Source organism: Elephas maximus, chromosome 10 (assembly GCF_024166365.1).
Source record: "Elephas maximus indicus isolate mEleMax1 chromosome 10, mEleMax1 primary haplotype, whole genome shotgun sequence".
Taxonomy (NCBI): domain Eukaryota; kingdom Metazoa; phylum Chordata; class Mammalia; order Proboscidea; family Elephantidae; genus Elephas; species Elephas maximus.
The window spans coordinates 16,082,865-16,107,953 of record NC_064828.1 but is presented as its reverse complement, the minus strand read 5'-3'; the positions used below and the strand labels follow the sequence as shown (position 1 = coordinate 16,107,953).

Here is a 25,089-nt window from a genome sequence, read left to right as displayed (position 1 = left end):
CCCTACCTAAATCCAGAACAAGCTAAGCAACAGATATATAAGTTACATGGATGGAGATCAAAATACCACTCTTAATACTAAGAAATCTGATTGGAGAATGCAGCTTAAGGGTTATGACCTGTGGGCTTGGTGCCTGTGACACGGCAAGGACAGCCCAGCCCTCCTCCACCAAGTCAGCCCCTGGCCCCCTGACAGAGAGCAGATGCAAGTGCATGTTCTCTGCAGACAGGCAGATGTCACGGAGGAGGGGCTTTGTTCAGCATGGGGAGAAGTGAGAGGCCAGCAGTGTGGTCAGAGCGAGAGTCCCCCAACATGGAAACATGCAGAGTGGGGAGTGAATGCCTCTCTCCACACAGTCTTCTCACCCCCTTCAGGTAGGAATGCCAGTTGCATAAGAACTCTGATAAAAGTGACCTAGCTTCAGTTTGTACAAGGCTCTAGATAGTCAGGTCTCTTAGGAAAGGAGGGCTTAAATTATTGAAATTCACCAGATTTTCTGTGGTTCCAGAATTTATGTGTTATACGGCTTTCAGAAGCAGCCCTGGTGGCACAGTGGTTAAGCACTTAGCTGCTAACCAAAAGGTCAGCAGTTTAGACCCACCAGCTGCTCTGTTCCACAGGAGAAAGATGTGGCAGTCAGCTTCCATAAAGATTACAGCCTTGGAAGGCCTGTGGGGCAGTTCTACTCTGTCCTATAGGGTCGCTGTGAGTCAGAATCAACTCGACAGCAATGGTAATGGGTGTGGGTTTCAGAGATTGGCATGTGATGGTAGTGTGATTTATTTCAGCAACGTGAAATCCTTCATGAAATTCAGAGAAGGAAAGAAGAGATCAAAGAAGAGAAAAAAAGAAAAGAAATGGCTAAGCAGGTACTATATCATTAATTATAACAGTGTATACTAAAATTGTTTATATTTTATTAAATATAAAATGCTTTTATTTCCATCAATAATATCTTCCCCTTTCATGTTGCTGTTAGTAGTAAAGCTTACAATGAAGCACTAAAATACAAAAATGTTGTTGTATATTTTAGGTTCCCCAAATAGGTAGCAAAGTTTAGAGTAGTGTGTTACCTGTAGATTACTGTGACTCCAGTGGTTTATCAAATGAGTCAAGGTAGAGGAGAGACTAGGTAAGAGAGTGAAGCTTTGATAATTTTAATACTTAGGAAATAACACTGTTTGTTCACGCCTAAGGGTGATAGAAGTGGTACAGCTCTGCCTGAGATTTCATTCAGTGATGGAGAAGAGTGACCCAGCAGCGCTGGAAAAGGACAAAGTGCTTCGTCTTTCCTGAGTCCAGCTCAATCAGAAAACCAGTTAGATGTGTTTGGAGAAATCCAGAGGAAATTTAACTTCTCTTTTTTATGGAATTACGGAATTTAACTTAAGGGACATGTGAGGTGTAGCAGAAGGAGGCACTGACATAAGGAAGACTGGCTTAGCTGTGGCTTTTTCACTGCTTAGCCCTGTAACCTTGACATGTGACACCCCCTGTGGCTTATTTTCCTCATCCCTTAAAGGGGCCCAGGAATGCCTGCCTTTCTGACTCCTGTAATCCTTCCCACGGATAAACAGACTGCCACATGTGAAAGTACAAAGTCTCGTACAAATGTAAGATGACGTTACCGTTCCTGCCAACTCTCCTGTCTTCCATCTGACCTGCCTTCTGTCAGTCACTCTCATGCCAGTCGCATCACTAGGGGTATGCAGGGGGTACGGACTGCATCAGGTGACACTGTCAGATGGGGTGACGCCAACATGACTGTCTTTAAAATTTTTGGGCAGTGTTTCAGCAGAAATTTATGATTTTTTTATAAAAACATCCCTGTAGTTAGTTATAACAACAAAAAATTTTTCATAAGCCCTGCATACATGTACAAGTATACCTACAAGGGTGAAACTGTGCTAATTTAGTCTGTGAACCTTTTAATGCACTCCGGTCAGAGCTGTTGTTATTATCCAGTTACAGTGATGCTTCAAATTACGTGGTTTTGTCTGTACGTGCTACAAGCACGCACTGTTGTTTTTGTTGCGGCCAGTATTCTTACAGTCGCTGGTTTTGTCAGATCTTCTGGTGTTTTAGTTATAATATTGTGGCAATTAGCATGGGGGGGTGACACCATGAATTACCACACTAGGTGACACCAACCCTGGTGACTCCACTGCCTCAGGCTCGTTTGAAGGCCCTCTTCTTCTCATTTCTCTTGCTCGTCTCCCTGACTTCACATTCATGTGCTAAGACTCCTAGCGTTTTCACCTAGAACAGTCATGTTCCCTTGACACTGTAACCTGGACTTCAGACTCTTCTTGAACCAGTGCATACGTTAACATTCAATTTTTAAAAGTTGAATTCAACTTACTGCATTTGAAGCATTCAGTTTAAATAAAATCTGCAATCTATACTGTATATATAATTATTTACCATAATTGTCTTTCATCTGTGACTTATATCTAAAGCAGGTTTCACTTCCCTTTTTGTAGGAACGCTTGGAAATTGCGAGTTTATCAAACCAAGATCATACCCCTCGGAAAGACCCAGGGGGATACAGAGCAGCTGCCATTCTACATGGAGGGTCTCCGGACTTTGTAGGAAATGGTAAACACCGGGCCAACTCCTCAGGAAGGTCTAGGTAAGTGCTGGGGATTTCTGATCTGGGAGGATAAAATACGTAGAAGGATTAAAACAACTCATAATGACATTTGATGGAATTTTCAAGTAATGGTTTTAATAAATTTTTAAAAACATGTATTTTACTGTATTAGTTAGCAGTACAATAAAAACACTTTCTAAATACCTTTCATGAAACAAATTTCATAGCTCATTCCCCTTTATAATAGCCTTTAACACTTCACAGTCTTGTCTCCAGTACAATCTGATCTGACTTTTAATGACCCAACTATTCTGGGATTTAAAAAAGTCTTCCTGGAGGCGGAGCCAAGATGGCGGACTAGGCAGACGCTACCTCGGATCCCTCTTACAACAAAGACACGGAAAAACAAGTGAATCGATCACATACATAACAATCTACGAACCCTGAACAACAAACACAGATTTAGAGACGGAGAACGAACTAATACGGGGAAGCAGCGATTGTTTCCAGAGCCTGGAGCCAGCATACCAGTCAGGTACGGCACAAGCACAGAGACCTGCTCCACCCCCCTGAACTAACCCCGGGAGGGGGACTAGCCGGTTCCACGGGCGGCGTGGGACGCAGCCGTTAGGAGAAGTCCCCGGGAGGCAGTGACTGATCTTGGAGCAGAAAGAGCAGCACCCGAGCCGGGGAACCGTCCCACAGGGATTTGGACTGCACGCAGGTACGCCATAAACACGGAGAGTTGCTCCACCCCCTGAACTAACCCCGGGAAGGTGACCATCCGGGTCGCGCGGGCAGCGTGGGACGCAGCCGGTAGGAGAAGTCCCCGGGAGGCAGCGACTGGTATTGGAGCGGGGAGAACAGCGTTCCAGCCGGGACACTCGGTCGCGGCACAAGCACGGGGAGCTACTCCACCCATCTGAACTAACCCCGGGAGGGGGCCCACCTGGTTCACGGGGGCGGCACGGCCACGCGGCTGGAGGGACGAGAAGTCCCCGGGAGGCAGCGACTGATTTTGGAGTCGAGAGTGCACCGTCCCAGTAGGGGAGCCTTGACGCTGGGCGTGGGGCTGGAAGCGGAGGATCTGACCGTGACTCCAGCGGGCCAGACCCCCCGGGGGCAATCTCCACACAGACAGCACACATAGGCGACGCGCCCGCGGGAATCTCAGATATAAGAGTCATTCCAAGCAAGACAAGCAACTCTGGCTATATTCTGAGGTGCTACTCTCCTATCTCTCTGTTCCCTCCCCCACCCTCCCCAGGCGGCTTCATTAACATCTGAATAGCCTGAGCCAGAGGGAGAACTCTGATAGGGATCTGACTGCAGTTTTTTTTTAGCGGATTTTCTGGAAAAACTAGTTTCCCAGTGATGGCTCGGAGACAACAATCCATATCAAACCACTTAAAGAAGCAGACCGTGACAGCTTCTCCAACTCCCCAAACAAAAGAATCAAAATCTTTCCCAAATGAAGATACAATTTTGGAATTATCAGATACAGAATATAAAAAACTAATTTACAGAATGCTTAATGATATCACAAATGAAATTAGGATATCTGCAGAAAAAGCCAAGGAACACACTGATAAAACTGTTGAAGAACTCAAAAAGATTATTCAAGAACATACTGGAAAAATTAATAAGTTGCAAGAATCCATAGAGAGACAACATGTAGAAATCCAAAAGATTAACAATAAAATAACAGAATTAGACAACACACTAGGAAGTCAGAGGAGCAGACTCGAGCAATTAGAATGCAGACTGGGACATCTGAAGGACCAGGGAATCAACACCAACATAGCTGAAAAAAAATCAGATAAAAGAATTAAAAAAAATGAAGAAACCCTAAGAATTATGTGGGACTCTATCAAGAAGGATAACCTGCGGGTGATTGGAGTCCCAGAACAGGGAGGGGGGACAGAAAACACAGAGAAAATAGTTGAAGAACTTCTGACAGAAAACTTCCCTGACATCATGAAAAACGAAAGGATATCTATCCAAGATGCTCATCGAACCCCATTTAAGATTGATCCAAAAAGAAAAACACCAAGACATATTATCATCAAACTCACCAAAACCAAAGATAAACAGAAAATTTTAAAAGCAGCCAGGGAGAAAAGAAAGGTTTCCTTCAAGGGAGAATCAATAAGAATATGTTCTGACTACTCAGCAGAAACCATGCAGGCAAGAAGGGAATGGGACGACATATACAGAACACTGAAGGAGAAGAACTGCCAACCAAGGATCATATATCCAGCAAAACTCTCTCTGAAATATGAAGGCGAAATTAAGATATTTACAGACAAACACAAGTTTAGAGAATTTGCAAAAACCAAACCAAAGCTACAAGAAATACTAAAGGATATTGTTTGGTCAGAGAACCAATAATATCAGATATCAGCACAACACAAGGTCACAAAACAGAACGTCCTGATATCAACTCAAATAGGGAAATCACAAAAACAAACAAATTAAGATTAATTAAAAAAAAATACACATAACAGGGAATCATGGAAGTCAATAGGTAAAAGATCACAATAATCAAAAAGAGGGACTAAATACAGGAGGCACTGAACTGCCATATGGAGAGTGATACAAGGCGATATAGAACAATACAAGTTAGGTTTTTACTTAGAAAAATAGGGGTATATAATGAGGTAACCACAAAAAGGTATAACAACTCTATAACTCAAGACAAAAACCAAGAAAAACGTAACGACTCAACTAACATAAAGTCAAACACTATGAAAGTGAGGATCTCACAATTTACTAAGAAAAACGCCTCAGCACAAAAAAGTATGTGGAAAAATGAAATTGTCAACAACACACATAAAAAGGCATCAAAATGACAGCACTAAAAACTTATTTATCTATAATTACCCTGAATGTAAATGGACTAAATGCACCAATAAAGAGACAGAGAGTCACAGACTGGATAAAGAAACACGATCCATCTATATGCTGCCTACAAGAGACACACCTTAGACTTAGAGACACAAACAAACTAAAACTCAAAGGATGGAAAAAAGTATATCAAGCAAACAATAAGCAAAAAAGAAGAGGAGTAGCAATATTAATTTCTGACAAAATAGACTTTAGACTTAAATCCACCACAAAGGATAAAGAAGGACACTATATAATGATAAAAGGGACAATTGATCAGGAAGACATAACCATATTAAATATTTACGCACCCAATGACAGGGCTGCAAGATATATAAATCAAATTTTAACAGAACTGAAAAGCGAGATAGATACCTCCACAATTATAGTAGGAGACTTCAACACACCCCTTTCGGAGAAGGACAGGACATCCAGTAAGAAGCTCAACAGAGACACGGAAGATCTAATTACAACAATCAACCAACTTGACCTCATTGACTTATACAGAACTCTCCACCCAACTGCTGCAAAATATACTTTTTTTTCTAGCGCACATGGAACATTCTCTAGAATAGACCACATATTAGGTCATAAAACAAACCTTTGCAGAGTCCAAAACATCGAAATATTACAAAGCATCTTCTCAGACCACAAGGCAATAAAACTAGAGATCAATAACAGAAGAACGAGGGAAAAGAAATCAAATACTTGGAAAATGAACAATACCCTCCTGAAAAAAGACTGGGTTATAGAAGACATCAAGGAGGGAATAAGGAAATTCATAGACAGCAACGAGAATGAAAATACTTCCTATCAAAACCTCTGGGACACAGCAAAAGCAGTGCTCAGAGGTCAATTTATATCAATAAATGCACACATACAAAAAGAAGAAAGAGCCAAAATCAGAGAACTGTCCCTACAACTTGAACAAATAGAAAGTGAGCAACAAAAGAATCCATCAGGCACCAGAAGAAAACAAATAATAAAAATTAGAGCTGAACTAAATGAATTAGAGAACAGAAAAACAATTGAAAGAATTAACAAAGCCAAAAGCTGGTTCTTTGAAAAAATTAACAAAATTGATAAACCATTGGCTAGACTGACTAAAGAAATACAGGAAAGGAAACAAATAACCCGAATAAGAAATGAGAAGGACCACATCACAACAGAACCAAATGAAATTAAAAGAATCATTTCAGATTATTATGAAAAATTGTACTCTAACAAATTTGAAAACCTAGAAGAAATGGATGAATTCCTTGAAAAACACTACCTACCTAAACTAACACATTCAGAAGCAGAACAACTAAATAGACCCATAACAAAAAAAGAGATTGAAACGGTAATCAAAAAACTCCCAACAAAAAAAAGTCCTGGCCCGGACGGCTTCACTGCAGAGTTCTACCAAATTTTCAGAGAAGAGTTAACACCACTACTACTAAAGGTATTCCAAAGCATAGAAAATGACGGAATACTACCCAACTCATTCTATGAAGCCACCATCTCCCTGATACCAAAACCAGGTAAAGACATTACAAAAAAAGAAAATTATAGACCTATATCCCTCATGAACATTGATGCAAAAATCCTCAACAAAATTCTAGCCAATAGAATCCAACAACACATCAAAAAAATAATTCACCCTGATCAAGTGGGATTTATACCAGGTATGCAAGGCTGGTTTAATATCAGAAAAACCATTAATGTAATCCATCACATAAATAAAACAAAAGACAAAAACCACATGATCTTATCAATTGATGCAGAAAAGGCATTTGACAAAGTCCAACACCCATTTATGATAAAAACTCTTACCAAAATAGGAATTGAAGGAAAATTCCTCAACATAATAAAGGGCATCTATGCAAAGCCAACAGCCAATATCACTCTAAATGGAGAGAACCTGAAAGCATTTCCCTTGAGAACGGGAACCAGACAAGGATGCCCTTTATCACCGCTCTTATTCAACATCGTGTTGGAAGTCTTAGCCAGGGCAATCAGGCTAGACAAAGAAATAAAAGGTATCCGGATTGGCAAGGAAGAAGTAAAGTTATCACTATTTGCAGATGACATGATTATATACACAGAAAACCCTAAGGAATCCTCCAGAAAACTACTGAAACTAATAGAAGAGTTTGGCAGAGTCTCAGGTTATAAAATAAACATACAAAAATCACTTGGATTCCTCTACATCAACAAAAAGAACACCGAAGAGGAAATAACCAAATCAATACCATTCACGGTAGCCCCCAAGAAGATAAGATACTTAGGAATAAATCTTACCAAGGATGTAAAAGACCTATACAAAGAAAACTACAAAGCTCTACTACAAGAAATTCAAAAGGACATACTTAAGTGGAAAAACATACCTTGCTCATGGATAGGAAGACTTAACATAGTAAAAATGTCTATTCTACCAAAAGCCATCTATACATTTAACGCACTTCCGATCCAAATTCCAATGTCATATTTTAAGGGGATAGAGAAACAAATCACCAATTTCATATGGAAGGGAAAAAAGCCCCGGATAAGCAAAGCACTACTGAAAAAGAAGAAGAAAGTGGGAGGCCTCACCTTACCTGACTTCAGAACCTATTATACAGCCACAGTAGTCAAAACAGCCTGGTATTGGTACAACAACAGACACATAGACCAATGGAACAGAATTGAGAACCCAGACATAGATCCATCCACGTATGAGCAGCTGATATTTGACAAAGGACCAGTGTCAATTAACTGGGGAAAAGACAGCCTTTTTAACAAATGGTGCTGGCATAACTGGATATCCATTTGCAAAAAAATGAAACAGGACCCATACCTCACACCATGCACAAAAACTAACTCCAAGTGGATCAAAGACCTAAACATAAAGACTAAAACGATAAAGATCATGGAAGAAAAAATTGGGACAACCCTAGGAGCCCTAATACAAGGTATAAACAGAATACAAAACATTACCAAAAATGATGAAGAGAAACCCGATAATTGGGAGCTCCTAAAAATCAAACACCTATGCTCATCTAAAGACTTCACCAAAAGAGTAAAAAGACCACCTACAGATTGGGAAAGAATTTTCAGCTATGACATCTCCGACCAGCGCCTGATCTCTAAAATCTACATGATTCTGTCAAAACTCAACCACAAAAAGACAAACAACCCATTCAAGAAGTGGGCAAAGGATATGAACACACATTTCTCTAAAGAAGATATTCAGGCAGCCAACAGATACATGAGAAAATGCTCTCGATCATTAGCCATTAGAGAAATGCAAATTAAAACTACGATGAGATTCCATCTCACACCAGCAAGGCTGGCATTAATCCAAAAAACACAAAATAATAAATGTTGGAGAGGCTGCGGAGAGATTGGAACTCTCATACACTGCTGGTGGGAATGTAAAATGGTACAACCACTTTGGAAATCTATCTGGCGTTATCTTAAACAGTTAGAAATAGAACTACCATACAACCCAGAAATCCCACTCCTAGGAATATACCCTAGAGATACAAGAGCCTTCATACAAACAGATATATGCACACCCATGTTTATTGCAGCTCTGTTTACAATAGCAAAAAGTTGGAAGCAACCAAGGTGTCCATCAACGGATGAATGGGTAAATAAATTGTGGTATATTCACACAATGGAATACTACGCATCGATAAAGAACAGTGACGAATCTCTGAAACATTTCATAACATGGAGGAACCTGGAAGGCATTATGCTGAGCGAAATGAGTCAGAGGCAAAAGGACAAATACTGTATAAGACCACTATTATAAGATCTTGAGAAATAGTAAACCTGAGAAGAACACATACTTTTGTGGTTACGAGGGGGGGAGGGAGGGAGGGTGGGAGAGGGTTTTTTTATTGATTAATCAGTAGATAAGAACTGCTTTAGGTGAAGGGAAAGACAACACTCAATACATGGAAGGTCAGCTCAATTGGACTGGACCAAAAGCAAAGAAGTTTCCGGGATAAAATGAATGCTTCAAAGCTCAGCGGAGCAAGCGCGGGGGTCTGGGGAACATGGTTTGCGGGGACTTCTAAGTCAATTGGCAAAATAATTCTATTATGAAATCATTCTGCATCCCACTTTGAAATGTGGCGTCTGGGGTCTTAAATGCTAACAAGCAGCCATCTAAGATGCAGCAATTGGTCTCAACCCACCTGGAGCAAAGGAAAATGAAGAACACCAAGCCCACATGACAACTAAGAGCCCAAGAGACAGAAAGGGCCACATGAACCAGAGACCTACATCATCCTGAGACCAGAAGAACTAGTTGGTGCCCGGCCACAATCGATGACTGCCCTGACAGGGAGCTCAGCAGAGGACCCCTGAGGGAGCAGGAGAGCAGTGGGATGCAGACCCCAAATTCTCATAAGAAGACCAAACTTAATGGTCTGACTGAGACTGGAGGAATCCCGGCGGTCATGCTCTCCAGACCTTCTGTTGACACAGGACAGGAACCATCCCTGAAGACAACTCATCAGACATGAAAGGGACTGGTCAGCGGGTGGGAGAGAGACGCTGATGAAGAGTGAGCTAATTATATCAGGTGTACACTTGAGATTGTGTTGGCAACTCTTGTCTGGAGGGGGGATGGGAGGATAGAGAGAGAGGGAAGCCGGCAAAATTGTCAAGAAAGGAGAGACTGAAAGGGCTGACTCAAGACGGGGAGAGTAAGTGGGAGTAGGGAGTGAGATGTATGTAAACTTATATGTGACAGACTGATTGGATTTGTAAACGTTCACTTGAAGCTTAATAAAAGTTATTATAAAAAAAAAAAAAAAAAAAAAAAGTCTTCCATCTGATCATCATCATCCAGTTAAATTTCACCCAGTGTGTGTTCCAGGTTGTAACTCAGCAGGCTCCGACACACATTCTGAGAATGCTCCAAAGTGGGCATAGGGATAGGAGCACCCTTCATATGATTACGGGAGCCCATTTTGTGCCAGAGCCTCCCTGTAGCACCAAGAACTCTCAGTGTCCTCATCCTTTCAGATGGGCCCCACTGCTGTTCCTTTTGCCAGAGGTCACAAGAAGGACACTTTCCTATTTCCCTACCTCCTTTTCCACTAAAGAGTTGTGACTCCCCTCTCTACTTGCTGTGGCCCCCTGCAGACCAGAAATGAGTCTCAGAGCAGAACCCATTTTATGAATGGGTAGGTCATAAGCAGTGCAGGCATTATAATTTAGCTTCACTAGGTGTCTGAGCTATCTCCTGTGGGACTCCAGGAAGCACTTAAAACCAACACTCACTTTACTTCTATGAAAAGAAAGACTTTAGGCATCAAACTGAAGATTTTTATTAACCTTTGAGAGGTAGCATATTTATCAGAAGAAACCATTTCAGTTATTTCCCTAATTACATTAAAAAAAAAAAAGATCAACTTAGAAAATCAGTTTAATATTAGTGTATAATCACCTGCTGTTAAGGTGAACGAAATGTTTTTGAATACAGTTTGTGAGAACATTCCTTTTTAAGGTTGTAACTTCTAACCACTTTAGATTATTTCAGCCACTGTGCTAGAATATAAATGGGCTTCCAGTAGGCAACATAGCTTGAAATTGTCAAAGGTATTTCACTAGGAAATTATTTGGCAAATTCTTAATGTGTTAGAAACATGGCAGAAATAAATCAATGATATGAATAAGTTTTTTCAAATATGTAGCAAAAGACTTTTAAGCTTAAACATCTCAGTTTTTGTGGTAACTATAAATAGTGAGATAAACAGTGGGCCCAAGGCTAGACTTGTTTTTAGATTAAAAAATAGAAAGTTAATTCAAAGGAGGATGGGAAGTTCTCTCTCCTGCTTGACATTTTTATATTAACACCTGTAGAGTGCGATTTGTGTGCCTTGGATCCAACAACATTCCTTGAACATCCAAGAAGAAAGATGAAAGAAATGGCTCACCTGTTTTATCTCTTGTTTGCCAAGGTTGTCGCACATACCTCATAGAACTGTGCGCTGGTGCTAACTGTGTTGGCTACTGACTAGGAGAAAAATGAATCATTTTTCAAGTGCCGTTTACATGCTTCCTTTAGTTAAGAAAGAAAAGGTCCTTGATACACCAAAGTACTTCATGGTATACTCTTGATTCTTTTTCTTCCCTGCTTTTTATTGGTCTTTATGAATTTGAAAGTCAGAGGTCATAAGCAAAATGTTCCATGTTATTCTTTCACCTAGTAAATACAGTTAGTACTGAGATAGCAGAGACGACCTTGTCATCGATATGGATAGTGAGCAGAATTTGAATTGGCTATGGCTGTCGCTGTGTGCCCTCAAGTTGATTCTGATTCCTAGCAACCCTCTATGCAGAGTAGAAGTGCTCCATAGGGTTTCCTAGGCTGTAATCTTTACAGGAGCAGATTGCCAGGTATTTTCTCCCATGGAGTGGCTGGTGGGTTTAAACCGCTGACTTTTTGGTTAGCAGCCAAGCACTTAACCATTGTACCACCAGGGCTCCTTGGCTGTAACTAAAAGCAGTAAAACATAGAAACATGATTCATCCATTCATTCAACAAATATTTGTTGAGTACTTGCTCTGAGCCAGGCACTATCTGAGTCCAGGGGATTCAGTAAACAAGATCAAGAAGGACTCTGCTTACATAGAGTTTATATTCTAGTTGTCTACAAGTAAACAAGAATATATCAGATAGTGATTAGTGCTATGCAGAGAATTAAAATAGGCTGTGTAAAGAGAGCTGGAGTGGCTACTTTAGATTGGGTGTTTGGAGGAAAAGATATATGGGTTGAATATTGAGTGACTAATAGAGAGTGGCTTTAGTTGGGGGAGAAGGGGTATATAGGATCTGGATGACGAGAAGGAGCCAGCCACACAAAGACTGGAGGAAGAGTATCCTCAAGGCAGACAACAGCTGGTGCAGAAGATGTGAGACTGCCCGGGCTTGCCGTGTGCAGAGCTCCTTCACAGGATAGGACAGTGTGGCTAGAACCAGTGGACGTGGGAGAGTGGTTCGGGGAGGGGTGGGCAGGAGGAGGATGCAGAGGGCTTTGTTGGCCGAGTCATGAGTTCAGGTGCAGTGAGAAGCCTTGGAGGTTTGAAGCAGAAATCTGATGCCATCTGACTCACATTGTATAAAGTTCTTCCCGGCTGGTTTGAAGCAGGAATGTGATGCCATCTGACTCACATTGTATAAAGTTCTTCCCGGCTGTAGGTGGAGAATGGATGGCATGGGGACAAAAGTAGAGGTGTGACCGTCACATTTTATTTCATACCACTGCCCCACCTACCTAACCCCCACTGCACTGCAGCCACACTAATCTTTCAGCCCCTTGACCACCTCAGAGTCAAGCCTGGACATCTGCTCTGGCACTGCACGGCTTGCTCATTCTTATCACTCAAGCCTCCCCTCAAAGGCGACCTCCTCAGAGACGCCTTCCCTGAGCACCCTGTCTGCCTCCCTCTCCCTCCTGGTCTTGTTATTCAATTCTTTTTTCTCCATAGCACTTATCGCTAACTGAAATTGTTATTAACAGGCTTGCTTTTTCATTGTCTGTCTCCTTTCATGAGACCATAGAGTTTGTGAGAGCAGGGACCTCATCTGTGTTTTCCTCAGTGCCTAGAGCAGTGCCATACCAATCCATTGTAGGTGCTCAATAAATATCTGGTGAAGGGAGGGAGAGAGGAAAGAAAAGGAGAAACAATGATTTTGGTGCTCTTGAGGTCTGAGCCTCTTTAGCCAGGCAACTCTGCTTTTCTTTATCTGTGGAGTAAGGTCAGAAAGGTTTTGTTTGACAAACGGTTTCCACTGCTTAAAACAAGAGAAAGGGGGGAAGAAAACACTCACTATTCTAGTGGAAAGAACTTAAAAGCCTGGCGTACTGGCCCAGCCTTTCACTGACGAGTCTTTGCCTTTGTTGAAGAGCTTTTCTGTGTCCTTCAAGTTGTCTTTTGTAAGTGTACCTTCCTTGTACCTTATAAAGGGGCGCTTTGAGCTTTTTAGGAGAAGCAAAACAAAATCTCCATAAAATAGGTCATGGTAGAGAAATATTTTCACATATTCAGACTTGCCTTTTCAGGTTTTTAACTTTAAGTGTGTAGCCCAGAATCTAGGATAAATCACCAGGTGCTACTTCTGTTTCCACCATCAAACAAAATCAGGTTATCTCCTACATTGTTTTCCCATCCTAAAACCAGGGTATGGTAACTGCTGACTTTTCATCCTTACAGAAAAGAGATAATCGAATGACTAAGTGTAAGACGTGGGATTCCTTCTGCTCTCTCCAAAAAATGAGGGAACCACCTACAGTGTAAACTGTGTGGGTGGGGGAGTTAGGAAAAAAAAAAGGGGGGGGAGTTAGAGGGGTCCTTAATTCGTCTCTGTACACCTGTTCCCCTCCGTTGTTCACTGTTTCTTTTGTTGGTTCTGTAGAGGTGTACACAATATCAGGAATTCTTATTAACTTTATTTCCACAAAACTGTGCAGAGTTTTTAATTAAGGGATCAAGAGCTAGAGTTATGTGTTATCTTGGTGAGTTAGGCAGGAAGGTGAGAATATCCTGGCCCCTGTATGTCTCAGGTGGAGATATCCTTTCTGTATTCCATCCCAACCATCTACGTTTATGAACATCCCACAATCCTAGAAAAGATCATTGAAGATGAAGCCATAGTGTCATTGGCTCTAAACACCATTTGTTTGCTTTGGGGTGGCCATGTTGACAGAGCAGTCTTTCTTAAGTCCCCACTGGACAAATTGCCACCTCTCCTCTTGCTTCTTGGCTTTTTTTTTTTTAAATCATCTTTTCTTCTTTTTCAGGTATCAGGGTCCTATATGCCTAACTTAGTCTTCTAAATTTAAATTATGTCTAATTCTCTATCCTTTATATAAGACTAAGTTAATATTATTCAACAATTTTGTTTAAAACATCCTTTATTTGAGCAGACTGTATGCTGCCACAGCTACTTAGAAAAACTGATAACATAGGTGATGTTTTTAATTGTATTGCAAACTCCCGTGAACATTCCATAATCCTAGAAAAGACTGTTGAAGAGGAAACCACGGCATCATTAGTCTAAACATCATTTGGGATGATATCTCTGCTTGAGCTCAGAAGTTGTTTTACTTAGGAACCAGCCAGGTACCAAAAGGTTGTTATAAACCCCGTCGTTGAAGAGTCCAGAGTAGACAGTATGAGCAACCAATATATACACATCTATGTAAGACTCACTTTTGGGTGAAAACAGTAGACATCAATGATACTGACTTTCACCTCTTTATTCCTACTTTCCAAAATTGTTCCTATTGTCAAATAGTCTACCCCATGTGGCATATACCATATTTGTCACTTTTTTTGCCACTTTCCCTTTTAAAATTATCTGTTCCTTCAGCCCTAATTATATATCTTTCCAACCACACTCTTAACACTCTCATTGTGTTCATACTTATCAGTCACGATGGAGTTAATAGAATTCCTAAAATTCCTTAAATCAAGTGTTAGCACACTGTAAACCAAAGAACAAAAAGATAGCCCAGGTCTTTTTCCCCTGCTCATACAAATAACTTTAGAAGTAGAAATTTAAACAGACCACCAGGTATTGGTCATTCCCTGGTGTCTATAATGTGCAGACCCACGTGCGGTGTAAGTTAAATAGTAGAGCCCCATATCGTAGTAGGTCTTAGCAGCAGCATGGAAGGGGCCAGGAGGAAGGGAAGATGTATAGGCTTGAAAGTGGGGAGACCAGTTAATAATGGAGTATTGCACGTGTCCGGGAGAAAGTTGGTGACCTGAATGGGGCAGGGAAAATAGAAAGGGGAGGGTGGTACTTGGGAATCAATTAGATTCAGGATATCGAGGAGCCCAGGTTGACTCACAGGTTTCTGACCAGTGAGATGGAATGAATTACCATACTACCAACCAAAATAAAAGAACCAAGGGGGAAAAATCGGGTTGAGCATAGGTGGGAAAGAGGTGGCAGTTTTATTGACATTGCAGTGCCTTGGGGAGTAAATAGAAAGTGAGAAAAGAGGGATAGCAAGTGTGCAAGCCTGAATATGAAGAACAAGAGAAAGTGGGTGGATTGAAGGAGGGGAGTTTGAGCGTGGAAGAGAACCAGTTGAGGGGAAGGAGCCACCATAGTGGGACAGATTGAGCGTACAGGGGAGAGGAACTAACTGACAGACCAAGATCCCAAAGCAGACTGTAGGGAATGGAACTGAGGAGCTGGCAGTTGTCCTTCCTCAGAGTCTGTAAGAAAGAAAGAGTAGTGCAGGTGCCAAGTAAGTTTATAGGCGGAACCATAGAAATTGTGAGCTTTACCTCTTACTGCCTAATGTTCTCAGTGGAAACAAAAGACAAGATTGTGCTTAGAGTGTGTGGGGTGCTTTCCAGAGATCTGTCCATGTACCTCATCAAGGCATTTCTTGTAAGTGTCCAATCTTGACCATCAAAAGCTTTCCCCCTTCCCTCTTTCCTGCAACCCGCCCTCAATTCATTAATTATTTGAGCTTTATAGTCTACCCTCCCAGCTATTGCTCCCCACCCAGAAAAAAGTAGAAACAGTAAGAGAGGGACCGATTGGATTGTGAGTGTTTTGGAGAAGTCATGGAGGGGGATGGGAGGCGGTATCTGTCAAAGACAAGTAGAAGAGTGAACGAGCATTCAATGGTCCAGATCCGAATCAGAAACCACGAATTGTAGGGACCTCCAAATCCCCCAGGTTTTCAGCTTTCTGCAGATGTGCACATGCGTGGGAATGAAGAGATGTGGGATCAGTGTGGGATTGATCTAAATAGCTGCTCTCCAGTAGAAGTTTCTGTGATGATGGACCTGGTCCAGATCTTTGCTGTCCAAATTGTAGCCACTCACCACTTGTGGCTGTTGAATATGTGAAGTGTGGTTACTGCAGCTGAGGAACTGAATTTTTATTTAATTTTTATTGATTTAAATAGCCACATATGGCTAGTGCTACCAGACTGGACAGCACAGACCTAGAGTTAGGGGTTTATATGGGGAGGACCACAGTGGGGAGCTAAACACCTTTCCTATTAACACCTTCAACTCAATTCCCAGTAGAGACAGATGTTAGACTATGAATAATGGGCTAGTAGGAGAAAATGGAGGGGAAAGGATTTCATGTGTTGATCTTAAAGAAAAAAAACCTCATTGTCCAAATTTATTTTTAAGGCGAGAACGTCAGTATTCTGCATGTAGTAGTGAAGATTCCCCTGGCTCTTGTGAAATCCTGTATTTCTCTGTGGGTAGTCCTGATCAACTCATGGTGCACAAAGGGAAATGTATTGGTGAGTAAACTAGCTAAATTCATTTAAATTATTCTAATGACAAAGTTAATCATGACAGAGGATGGTAAGATAGAGACCATGTCATCTAGACCAGCAGAGTCCAAGGAAGACTACCAAGCCAATAGTCAGTCGTTCTGACACCATTCCTGATGACCAGAACAAGAAGTCACTAAGGTTTCCCTGTCTGTAAGATAGAAATAAATACCTATGCTCTTGGAAATATTGTTAGCATAAAGATCATTTAAATTTGTCATCATCACAATGCTTAGGGGACATTGAGCTTCAGTTAAGGGTGTGGAAAAATTTGGGAACAGTTGGCGGTTATGGTTGAACAATGTGATGGACGTAATTAGTGTCACTGAACATGTGAAGACTGTAGAAATGGCAAATGTGTTGTTTCCTATATATTTACCACAATTGAAAAAAATTGTCATCATTATAATTATCCAAGCCTTTGAAACAAAATGGCAGAAATATTATGAATCAGTAGAATTTTGCATCTTGTGCATCTGCTACTGATAAAATATGTATAGCAAAGTGAGTCCTAACGCCTGCGATCTTTAATAAACAAGGCTCCTTTTCTTAAGTTGATATCCATATACTTGACGTTCTCCTGTTTCGTGTGTTGTATCTGACCAGGAAAACCACTTTATTTCCTATGTGTTTTTTTAGCAGTTTTCCTTACTCTGGCTATTTAGAATGAAGCTTGTTTGGCAATTCAGGATTTGAATTGTTTGTATTAAAATCAAGTTTTTAGTATCTGTTTTCTTTCTGCTAAATGTATGTTACGTTTTATCCACCACCCAGATACAGCCACCAATTAGAAGGGATCACTTGCATATATTAAATTTTTTTTTAATAATTTTTATTGTGCTTTAAGTGAAAGTTTACAAATCAAGTCAGTCTCTCACATAAAAACCCATATACACCTTGCTACACACTCCCAATTACTCTCCCCCTAATAAGACAACCCGCTCTCTCCCTCCACTCTCTCTTTTCGTGTCCATTTCGCCAGCTTCTAACCCCCTCCACCCTCTCATCTCCCCTCCAGGCAGGAGATGCCAACATAGTCTCAAGTGTCCACCTGATCCAAGAAGCTCACTCCTCACCAGCATCCCTCTCCAACCCATTGTCCAGTCCATTCCATGTCTGAAGAGTTGGCTTCGGGAATGGTTCCTGTCCTGGGGCACCTGAAGGTCTGGGGGCCATGACCACCGGGGTCCTTCTAGTCTCAGTCAGACCATTAAGTCTGGTCTTATGAGAATTTGGGGTGCATATGTGAAATTTGATAACTAACTTTAATTTTCAATCCTGTGAATATTTTTGCCAGAACTAACAGGTACCCACATTCTCTAAATGGAGTTTGATTTCTGTTGGCGTCTTTTTCCCTTCCTTTTTAAGGACATACGTATAAACAGGGAGTCGCCAGGGAGCAGGCAATCAGTAGAGGGAGAAAAACCCAAACATCTGAATAGTCTATGAATTGGACACTTAACCCCGGCTGACTAAAAGTAGCCTGGCCAGTACAGCCACACACACAAAGCCTGCCATATAAGGTCAAAGCAACCACTTGGGCAGACTCAAGACCTAGGTAGAAGTGATGATTGTCTTTGGATCAGAGACTGTCCTTGACTCAGAGACATGTTAGATTCATGGAATTGACAACATAAAACTCACTGCTTTACAATAATCTGGGGAAATGAGGAAGGTGAATTAGCCCAACTGCTTATTGGCTTGATTAGGTCTCATCCTCACTGGTACTCATTAGACAGACTCAGCTGAGTTAATACCCTCATTAAGCCAAACCCACTGCTATCGAGTCAATTTCGACTCATAGCGACCCTGTAAGAAAGACAGAGTAGAACTGCCCCATAGGGTTTCCAAGGAGTGGCTGGTGGATTTGAACTGCCAACTTTTTGGTTAGCAGCCAAGCTCTTAACCACTGCACCACCAGGGCTCCAGTGTCATCATGGGGCGGGGAGTAAATTTGTAATTTGAGATTTTTTTTTACAAAATCACTAAGTGAACTATCTTTTTGTTGTTACTGTTTTCTCACAGTAGGTCTCGTTTTTAAAATATGCCCTAATTTTCTAAGAAATGTTTTTTATAAAAAGTCAACTACTTTTTGTTTTTCAGTTTATAGCTTTTGGGACTAGAGAGAAGAGGGAATTTACATTATGGATATAATTTACATTATGGATATGGACAAAGCACAATAGACAGTGTCTATAAATGATCACTGTTAGTGTATTATAGACTGTCAATAAGGGTTCTTATGGTAGCAGATTGTCCTTTAGCCTCTTTGCAGTGTGTCCTTTTGTCCTTTTTAGTATCCCCATCGTGCCAAAGAAGAGGATAGCGATAATAAAATTATGTAGTTATTGTTGCTGTTGTTAAGTGCCGTCACGTCAGTTCCAACTCATAGTGACCCTGTCTACAACAGAACAAAACACTGTCTGGTCCTGCGCCATCCTCACAGTCATTGTTGTGCTTAAGCCCGTTGTTGCAGTCACTGTGTCAATCTGTCTCATTGAGGGTCTTCCTCTTTTTTGCTGACCCTCTACTTTACCAAGTGTGATATCCTTCTCCAGGGACTGATCACTCCTGACAACATGTCCAAAGTATGTAAGACTCATAATACCCCCAAAACCCAGCAATTACAAAATGCCGACCTACTTCCAATTGAAGAGATACATATGGCAAGACATTGCACTATATATACCTTTTCTTAGGCTTTATGTAAATAGCATCACACTCCATCCCGTGAACATTTAATATCATGTCTCCAATGTATAACCACTTAAATTTCACATTCTACACAGGTTGTTCCCTTTGGTTGACAAATCTGCAAATATCAGGGTTTTTCCCCACTTAGGCTAAGAATGCAGGAGCCCTGGTGGCACAGTGGTTAAGCACTTGACTGCTAACCAAAAGGTCGGTGATTCAAGCCCACCAGCCACCCTGCAGGAGAAAGATGTGACAATCTGCTTCAGTAAAGATTTCAGCCTTGGAAACCCTATGGGGCAGTTCTACACTGTCCCATAGGGTCGCTCTGAGTCAGAATTGACTTAATGGCAATGGGTTTTTGTTTCATTTAGGCTAAGAATGTCAAGAGTTATTTGTGGCAAGCATAATAGGTCATTTTAATTCAAATCTGTAAACTGTAAGCATTTCTGTGAGATAGAAACTGCTTCTCAGATAAAAATTCTAGGTGAGTTAGTTCATCTTTCTCCAAAGTATTTTTGGAAAGACTACTTTGTCTTATTATACCAATTACTCGTTTTTAATTTTTCAAATGGAAAAAGTAATTGTTTCCTTAAAAAACTTTTTTTGGGTATGAAAACTACATGGCGTACAGAAAACTATCATTTATATCTAAGAGGAAAAAGCAGAATACTTTTTTCTCTTCAGAGATTTTCAACCAGGGAGTGATTTTGTCCCCTAGGGGACGTTTACTGATGAATAAGGGCAAAAGAAAAGGAAAATAAACTATGGGTTGCTCCATCTTACCCATTCCTTCATCATCATTTTCAGGGGATTGGCTAAAACAAGGAAGTAACATGTTTAAGAAAGGACACGATAAAGTCCCTTGGTCTTCAAAACACCATGTCATTGCCTTCTTTGTGTCTGGAGACATTTTGATGGTCACAACAGGTGGAGGAGAGTGCTAGTGGGAAGAGGCCAGGGGTGCCACTAAATATCCTGTAGAGCACAAGACGGCCCCTGCAGCAGAGGGTTATCCATCCAAATGGCAGTAGTGCCAAGGATGAGAACCTGCTGTGTATACTATGATTTGAAAAGTAACACAAAATAGTGATATGGTGGGTAATATTTTTCTCCATTTTCCAGTTCTGTTTTTTGGTAATTTTCTACTATAGCCTTTAAAGAAAAGGTAGATTTTTAAAAGGAAATTTTTTGGTGTTACAGAAGTTTAGCTCTCTTTGGTACAAGTGGAAACCATAGGCCTATCACTAAATAAATGTGTCTGTCTTTCTAGCTTCCAATTTAAACTGTCATTTCCAGTTCCTTTCCTGGAAAGCACTGGCCAGTTTGTATTTACTGAGCGTGTTCAGATTTTGTATTTGGGAAGTCAGTGATGTATTCAGATTCCCAAATTACTAGAACCTGTTTCGATCGTGCACACTAATCTATACTTACAGAGTAATCTCAATGGAGGGTTCTTTTACTTGGTGTTTAGCTACATGTTTACATTATTGCACCAGAAGGCAGTGATCAGAGGTGAATTGGTTACGAAAGTAACGTTGTGAATAATGGCTAGTATAATAAAATATTGGCCTCTTGATCTGGTCTAATACTAAGATCTCATTGTTGGTTCTTGTCCCTTTGTAAAAATTAATATTTTAGGGGTTAGGATATGTTGTTAAATATAAAAATTGGTTATAAAAGAACATGTACTACATGAAATAATATTTTTCATAGTTAGCACACGATATCCATTGTCAAATGTACATTTATTTCCCTCCTTTTTTCCCATAGAAAATGCACCAGTGAGATTTAATTACATTCTCTGCTTAACATGCAGGCAGTGACGAGCAGCTTGGAAAGTCCGTCTACAATGCTTTGGAAACAGCCGCTGGCAGCTTTGTCTTGTTGTATGAGTGGGTCCTTAAGTGGCAGAAAAAAATGGGCCCCTTCCTTACCAGTCAAGAAAAAGAGAAGATTGATAAGTGCAGAAAGCAGGTCGGTGTTACATGGTTGAGCAAAAGGCCCCGTCGCAAAGCTCTAAACCCATTGCGGTTGAGTCGATTCCACTCCTGAAGCTCTAGGGGATGACAAAATAGGTCAGCGTTTGATCATCTCACAGAGATGACCCAGATGTGTTTACCCAGAGGGGACGGTGGGGGACCAGCACCTTCTCTGCCTGGGTTTTCTCAGCTGGTCGCTGCTGCCTTCAGAACTTCCACGACAAGGTCAAAGCTTCTGCAGCCATCTTCTTAACCGTTCTCAGTAGCAGCCATCTCGTCAACGCGGACTGGTTTATATTTCATAATGGCGCTTTTTGCTTTCATTTCTGTTTTCTCTACTCTTTTGAAATATTTCTTCAAAACAGTTTTGGAGAACTGGAGAATTTTAATTTATGATACAAAGCTTAAAGAGAACATTTAGTATTGCATATCACAGCATTAAGTAATTAACAGTTTACAAACTAGTAGGTAAAGCACTAGATGTAGAAATGTGTATTTGTGTACAGAAAGAAAAATGGGAAGTAAATACAGTGAAATAACAGATATCTTTGGGTGGTGGCAATATAGATAATTTGGGTTTTTTTCCTTTCTTTTTACTGCTATTCTAAAATTTTAACAGTGAATCTACAGTCAGAAAATGTTATTTTAAAAAAGGTTCTTTTTTTTTTTTTGGTGGCCATGTCTCAAAAGAAACTGCTTTTAAAAGCCGCTTACTTATTTTTAGTAATTTTAGACTAGGGTTTGAGATAAAAGAAGTTGAGAATTAACTAAATTATTCTTTTTTTCATCTTTCTGAGCTATTAGCTTGACTGTATAGATTTGGGGAGGACCCATATTCACTTTTGTCTCCTTTAAAAATACATTTTCTTCAAATGCTTCGCTTTTGAAGTGAAACACCAGTCCAGTTGATGAATCAGATTTTATCTTGTTTCTTCCTTATCAGATTCAAGGGGCAGAAACAGAATTTAACTCCCTGGTGAAACTGAGTCACCCAAATGTAGTGCGCTACATTGCAATGAACCTCAAAGAGCAAGACAACTCCATCGTGGTGGACATTTTAGTGGAGCACATCACTGGGGTGTCTCTCGCCACCCACCTGAGCCACTCAGGCCCAGTCCCTTTGCATCAGCTTCGCAGGTACGCAGCCCAGCTCCTGGCGGGCCTCGAGTACTTGCACAGCAATTCCGTGGTACACAAGGTTCTGAGTGCATCCAACGTCTTGGTGGACGCCAAGGGCACCATCAAGATCACGGACTACAGCATTTCCAAGCGCCTAGCAGACATCTGCAAGGAAGATGTTTTTGAGCAAACGCGAGTTCGTTTTAGTGACAACGCCCTGCCTTATAAAACAGGGAAGAAAGGGGATGTGTGGCGTCTTGGCCTTCTCCTGCTGTCCCTCAGCCAAGGCCAAGAGTGTGAAGAGTACCCCGTGACCATCCCTAGTGACTTACCAGCTGACTTTCAAGACTTTCTGAAGAAGTGAGTATCACTGAGAATCTTTCATCGAATTTTATCCCTGCACATGTGATTGTGTGTGGGTGTGCTAAGCACCTACATAGCTGAAGGGGAACAGGATTAGGGCTCTCTCTTTGCTCTAATACTTTCCCAGCCACCTATTTCCTGTTTTCTCTCTTATGTTTGTCACTCTCTTAACTCCCACGTTCTCCTAGGTTCACTGAAACTACTTCTGGTGACTGCCCAGAGTGCTCTGGGGTGTCAGTAGGGATTGCCGCGGTGAGAAGTGCCCTGGGTGTTCCAAGTGGAAGGCCTTCTCCAGTTAGCTTCACTACTGGTTCCTAAGCCATCACAGGCAAAGCCTCCTATTTAGAAAGAGCTTTAGGGGTGCAATTCTGCCCTGGTTCTTAACCTTTTTCATTAGCAGTGTCTCATTCAACCAAGTCGTAGAATGCACATGACTCTTTACTGTAGGGAGAGGGTTCTGGGTACCTGTACATTATAGGTGCGTATTTAAAGGGGCTAAGTTTTGTCCAGTTTGAGAGAATTCTTACCGAGAGGCTTTATTCAGGTCCTTCAGTCTTCTCTAGTTTAGCCCTGCCTCTGTTCACAGTCCAAGCCAGAGCTAAATACTCTCAATTGCTCTGTTAAATGGGAAATAAGATTCCTTTAGTCTGGGTTTTTCCAGATACTCCCCTGGCGGAACTTTCCTACAGAAGCTGACCCGGACTGGTTTCTTTCTGCCACCCCCTCCCCCCTACGCTTTTTTGTACTTGCATATTTATTTTGCAAAGTGGAAGGATTTTCTAAGAGATGAAAAAAATCATAATAGAAATAGCAACTGTTAGAGCATAAAATTAATAGAAACGCTTCGGCTGGTCAGAAAACACCTTAGGCATTAAAAAAAAGTCCTAGCTAGCAAAAATTTCCATCATATGTAACAGATAAATCAATACTTTTCTTTATAAAAATTAAAAAGAAAAAGATTGTATCGTTCTTAGATTTTTTTAATTGTTGTAAAAATATATATAATGCAACATTTGCCAATTGAGAGTTTTTCACATGTACGATGTAGTGACATTAATCGTGTTGTGTAACCATCAGCAGTTATCTGCCGCCAGATTTTCTGTCACCACAGACAGACTCACTGCTTATAAACAATGACTCCCCTTTGCCCCCTCCCTCCCGCCGCTGGTAGCCAATAAACTTTGGTGTCTATACATCTGCCTATTCTAGATAGTTCATATGTGTGAGATCATATATTTATTTATCCTTTTGTGATTGACTTACTTCACTCAGCATAATGTTTTCAGGGTTCATCCATGTTGTAGCATGTTTTGGGACTTCTCTTTATGGCTGAGTAATATTTCATTGTATGGCTATACCTCATTTTGTTGTATCCAATCATCTGCTGATGGACATTTAGGTTGTTTCCACCTTTTGGCAATTGTGAATAGTGCTGCAATGAACAGTGGTATACCTGTGCCTGTTCACATGACTACTTTTAAGTCTCTGGGGTGTGTACCTAGGAGTGGAATTGCTGGATCATATGGTAGTTCCATGTTTAACTTTTTGAAGGTTTCGTCCCTTTTTTACATGTTGTCTTGCTTCCTACCTGTCTGAGTCATCTAGTGCTGCTATAACAGAAACACCACAAGTGGATGGCTTTAGCAAAGAGAAATTTGTTCTCTCACAGTCTAGTAGGCTACAAGTCAAAATTCAGGGTGTCCGCTCCAGGGGAAGGCTTTCTGTTTCTGTTGGCTCTGGGGGAAGGTCCTTGTCATCAATCTTCCCTTGGTCTGGGAGCATCTCAGCACAGGAACCTCAGATCCAAAGGACACACTCTGCTCCCAGTGCTGCTTTCTTGGTAGTGTGAGGTCCCCAACTCTCTGCTTGCTTCCCTTTCCTTTTATCTCTTGTAAGATAAAAGGTGGTATAGGCCACACCCCAAGGAAACTCCCTCTACATTGGATCAGGGATGGGACCTGAGCAAGGGTGTTACATCCACCCTAATCCTCTTTAACCACAGCCAGAGATTAGGATTTATAACACATAGGAAAATCACAAAATGGAAGACAGCCACACAATACTGGGAATCATGGCCTAACCAAGTTGACACCTATTTTGGGGGAACACAATTAAACCTTCCTTTTTTCCCCTAGTCATTTTTCCCTACCATTCA

General features: G+C 41.1%; 1 protein-coding gene across 3 annotated transcripts in view; it reads left to right on the top strand.

Moving 5' to 3' along the window:
* The window catches only part of EIF2AK4 (eukaryotic translation initiation factor 2 alpha kinase 4), a 112,876-nt gene that overhangs the window by 27,195 nt on the left and 60,592 nt on the right, over positions 1-25,089 (top strand). For all 3 annotated transcript variants that reach the window (XM_049897405.1, XM_049897406.1, XM_049897407.1), the window contains exons 5-9: positions 789-869; positions 2,484-2,632; positions 16,631-16,746; positions 21,290-21,447; positions 22,396-22,931. In XM_049897405.1, the coding sequence (XP_049753362.1) occupies positions 789-869; positions 2,484-2,632; positions 16,631-16,746; positions 21,290-21,447; positions 22,396-22,931 (1,040 nt within the window). The remainder of the gene's footprint in view (positions 1-788; positions 870-2,483; positions 2,633-16,630; positions 16,747-21,289; positions 21,448-22,395; positions 22,932-25,089) is intronic.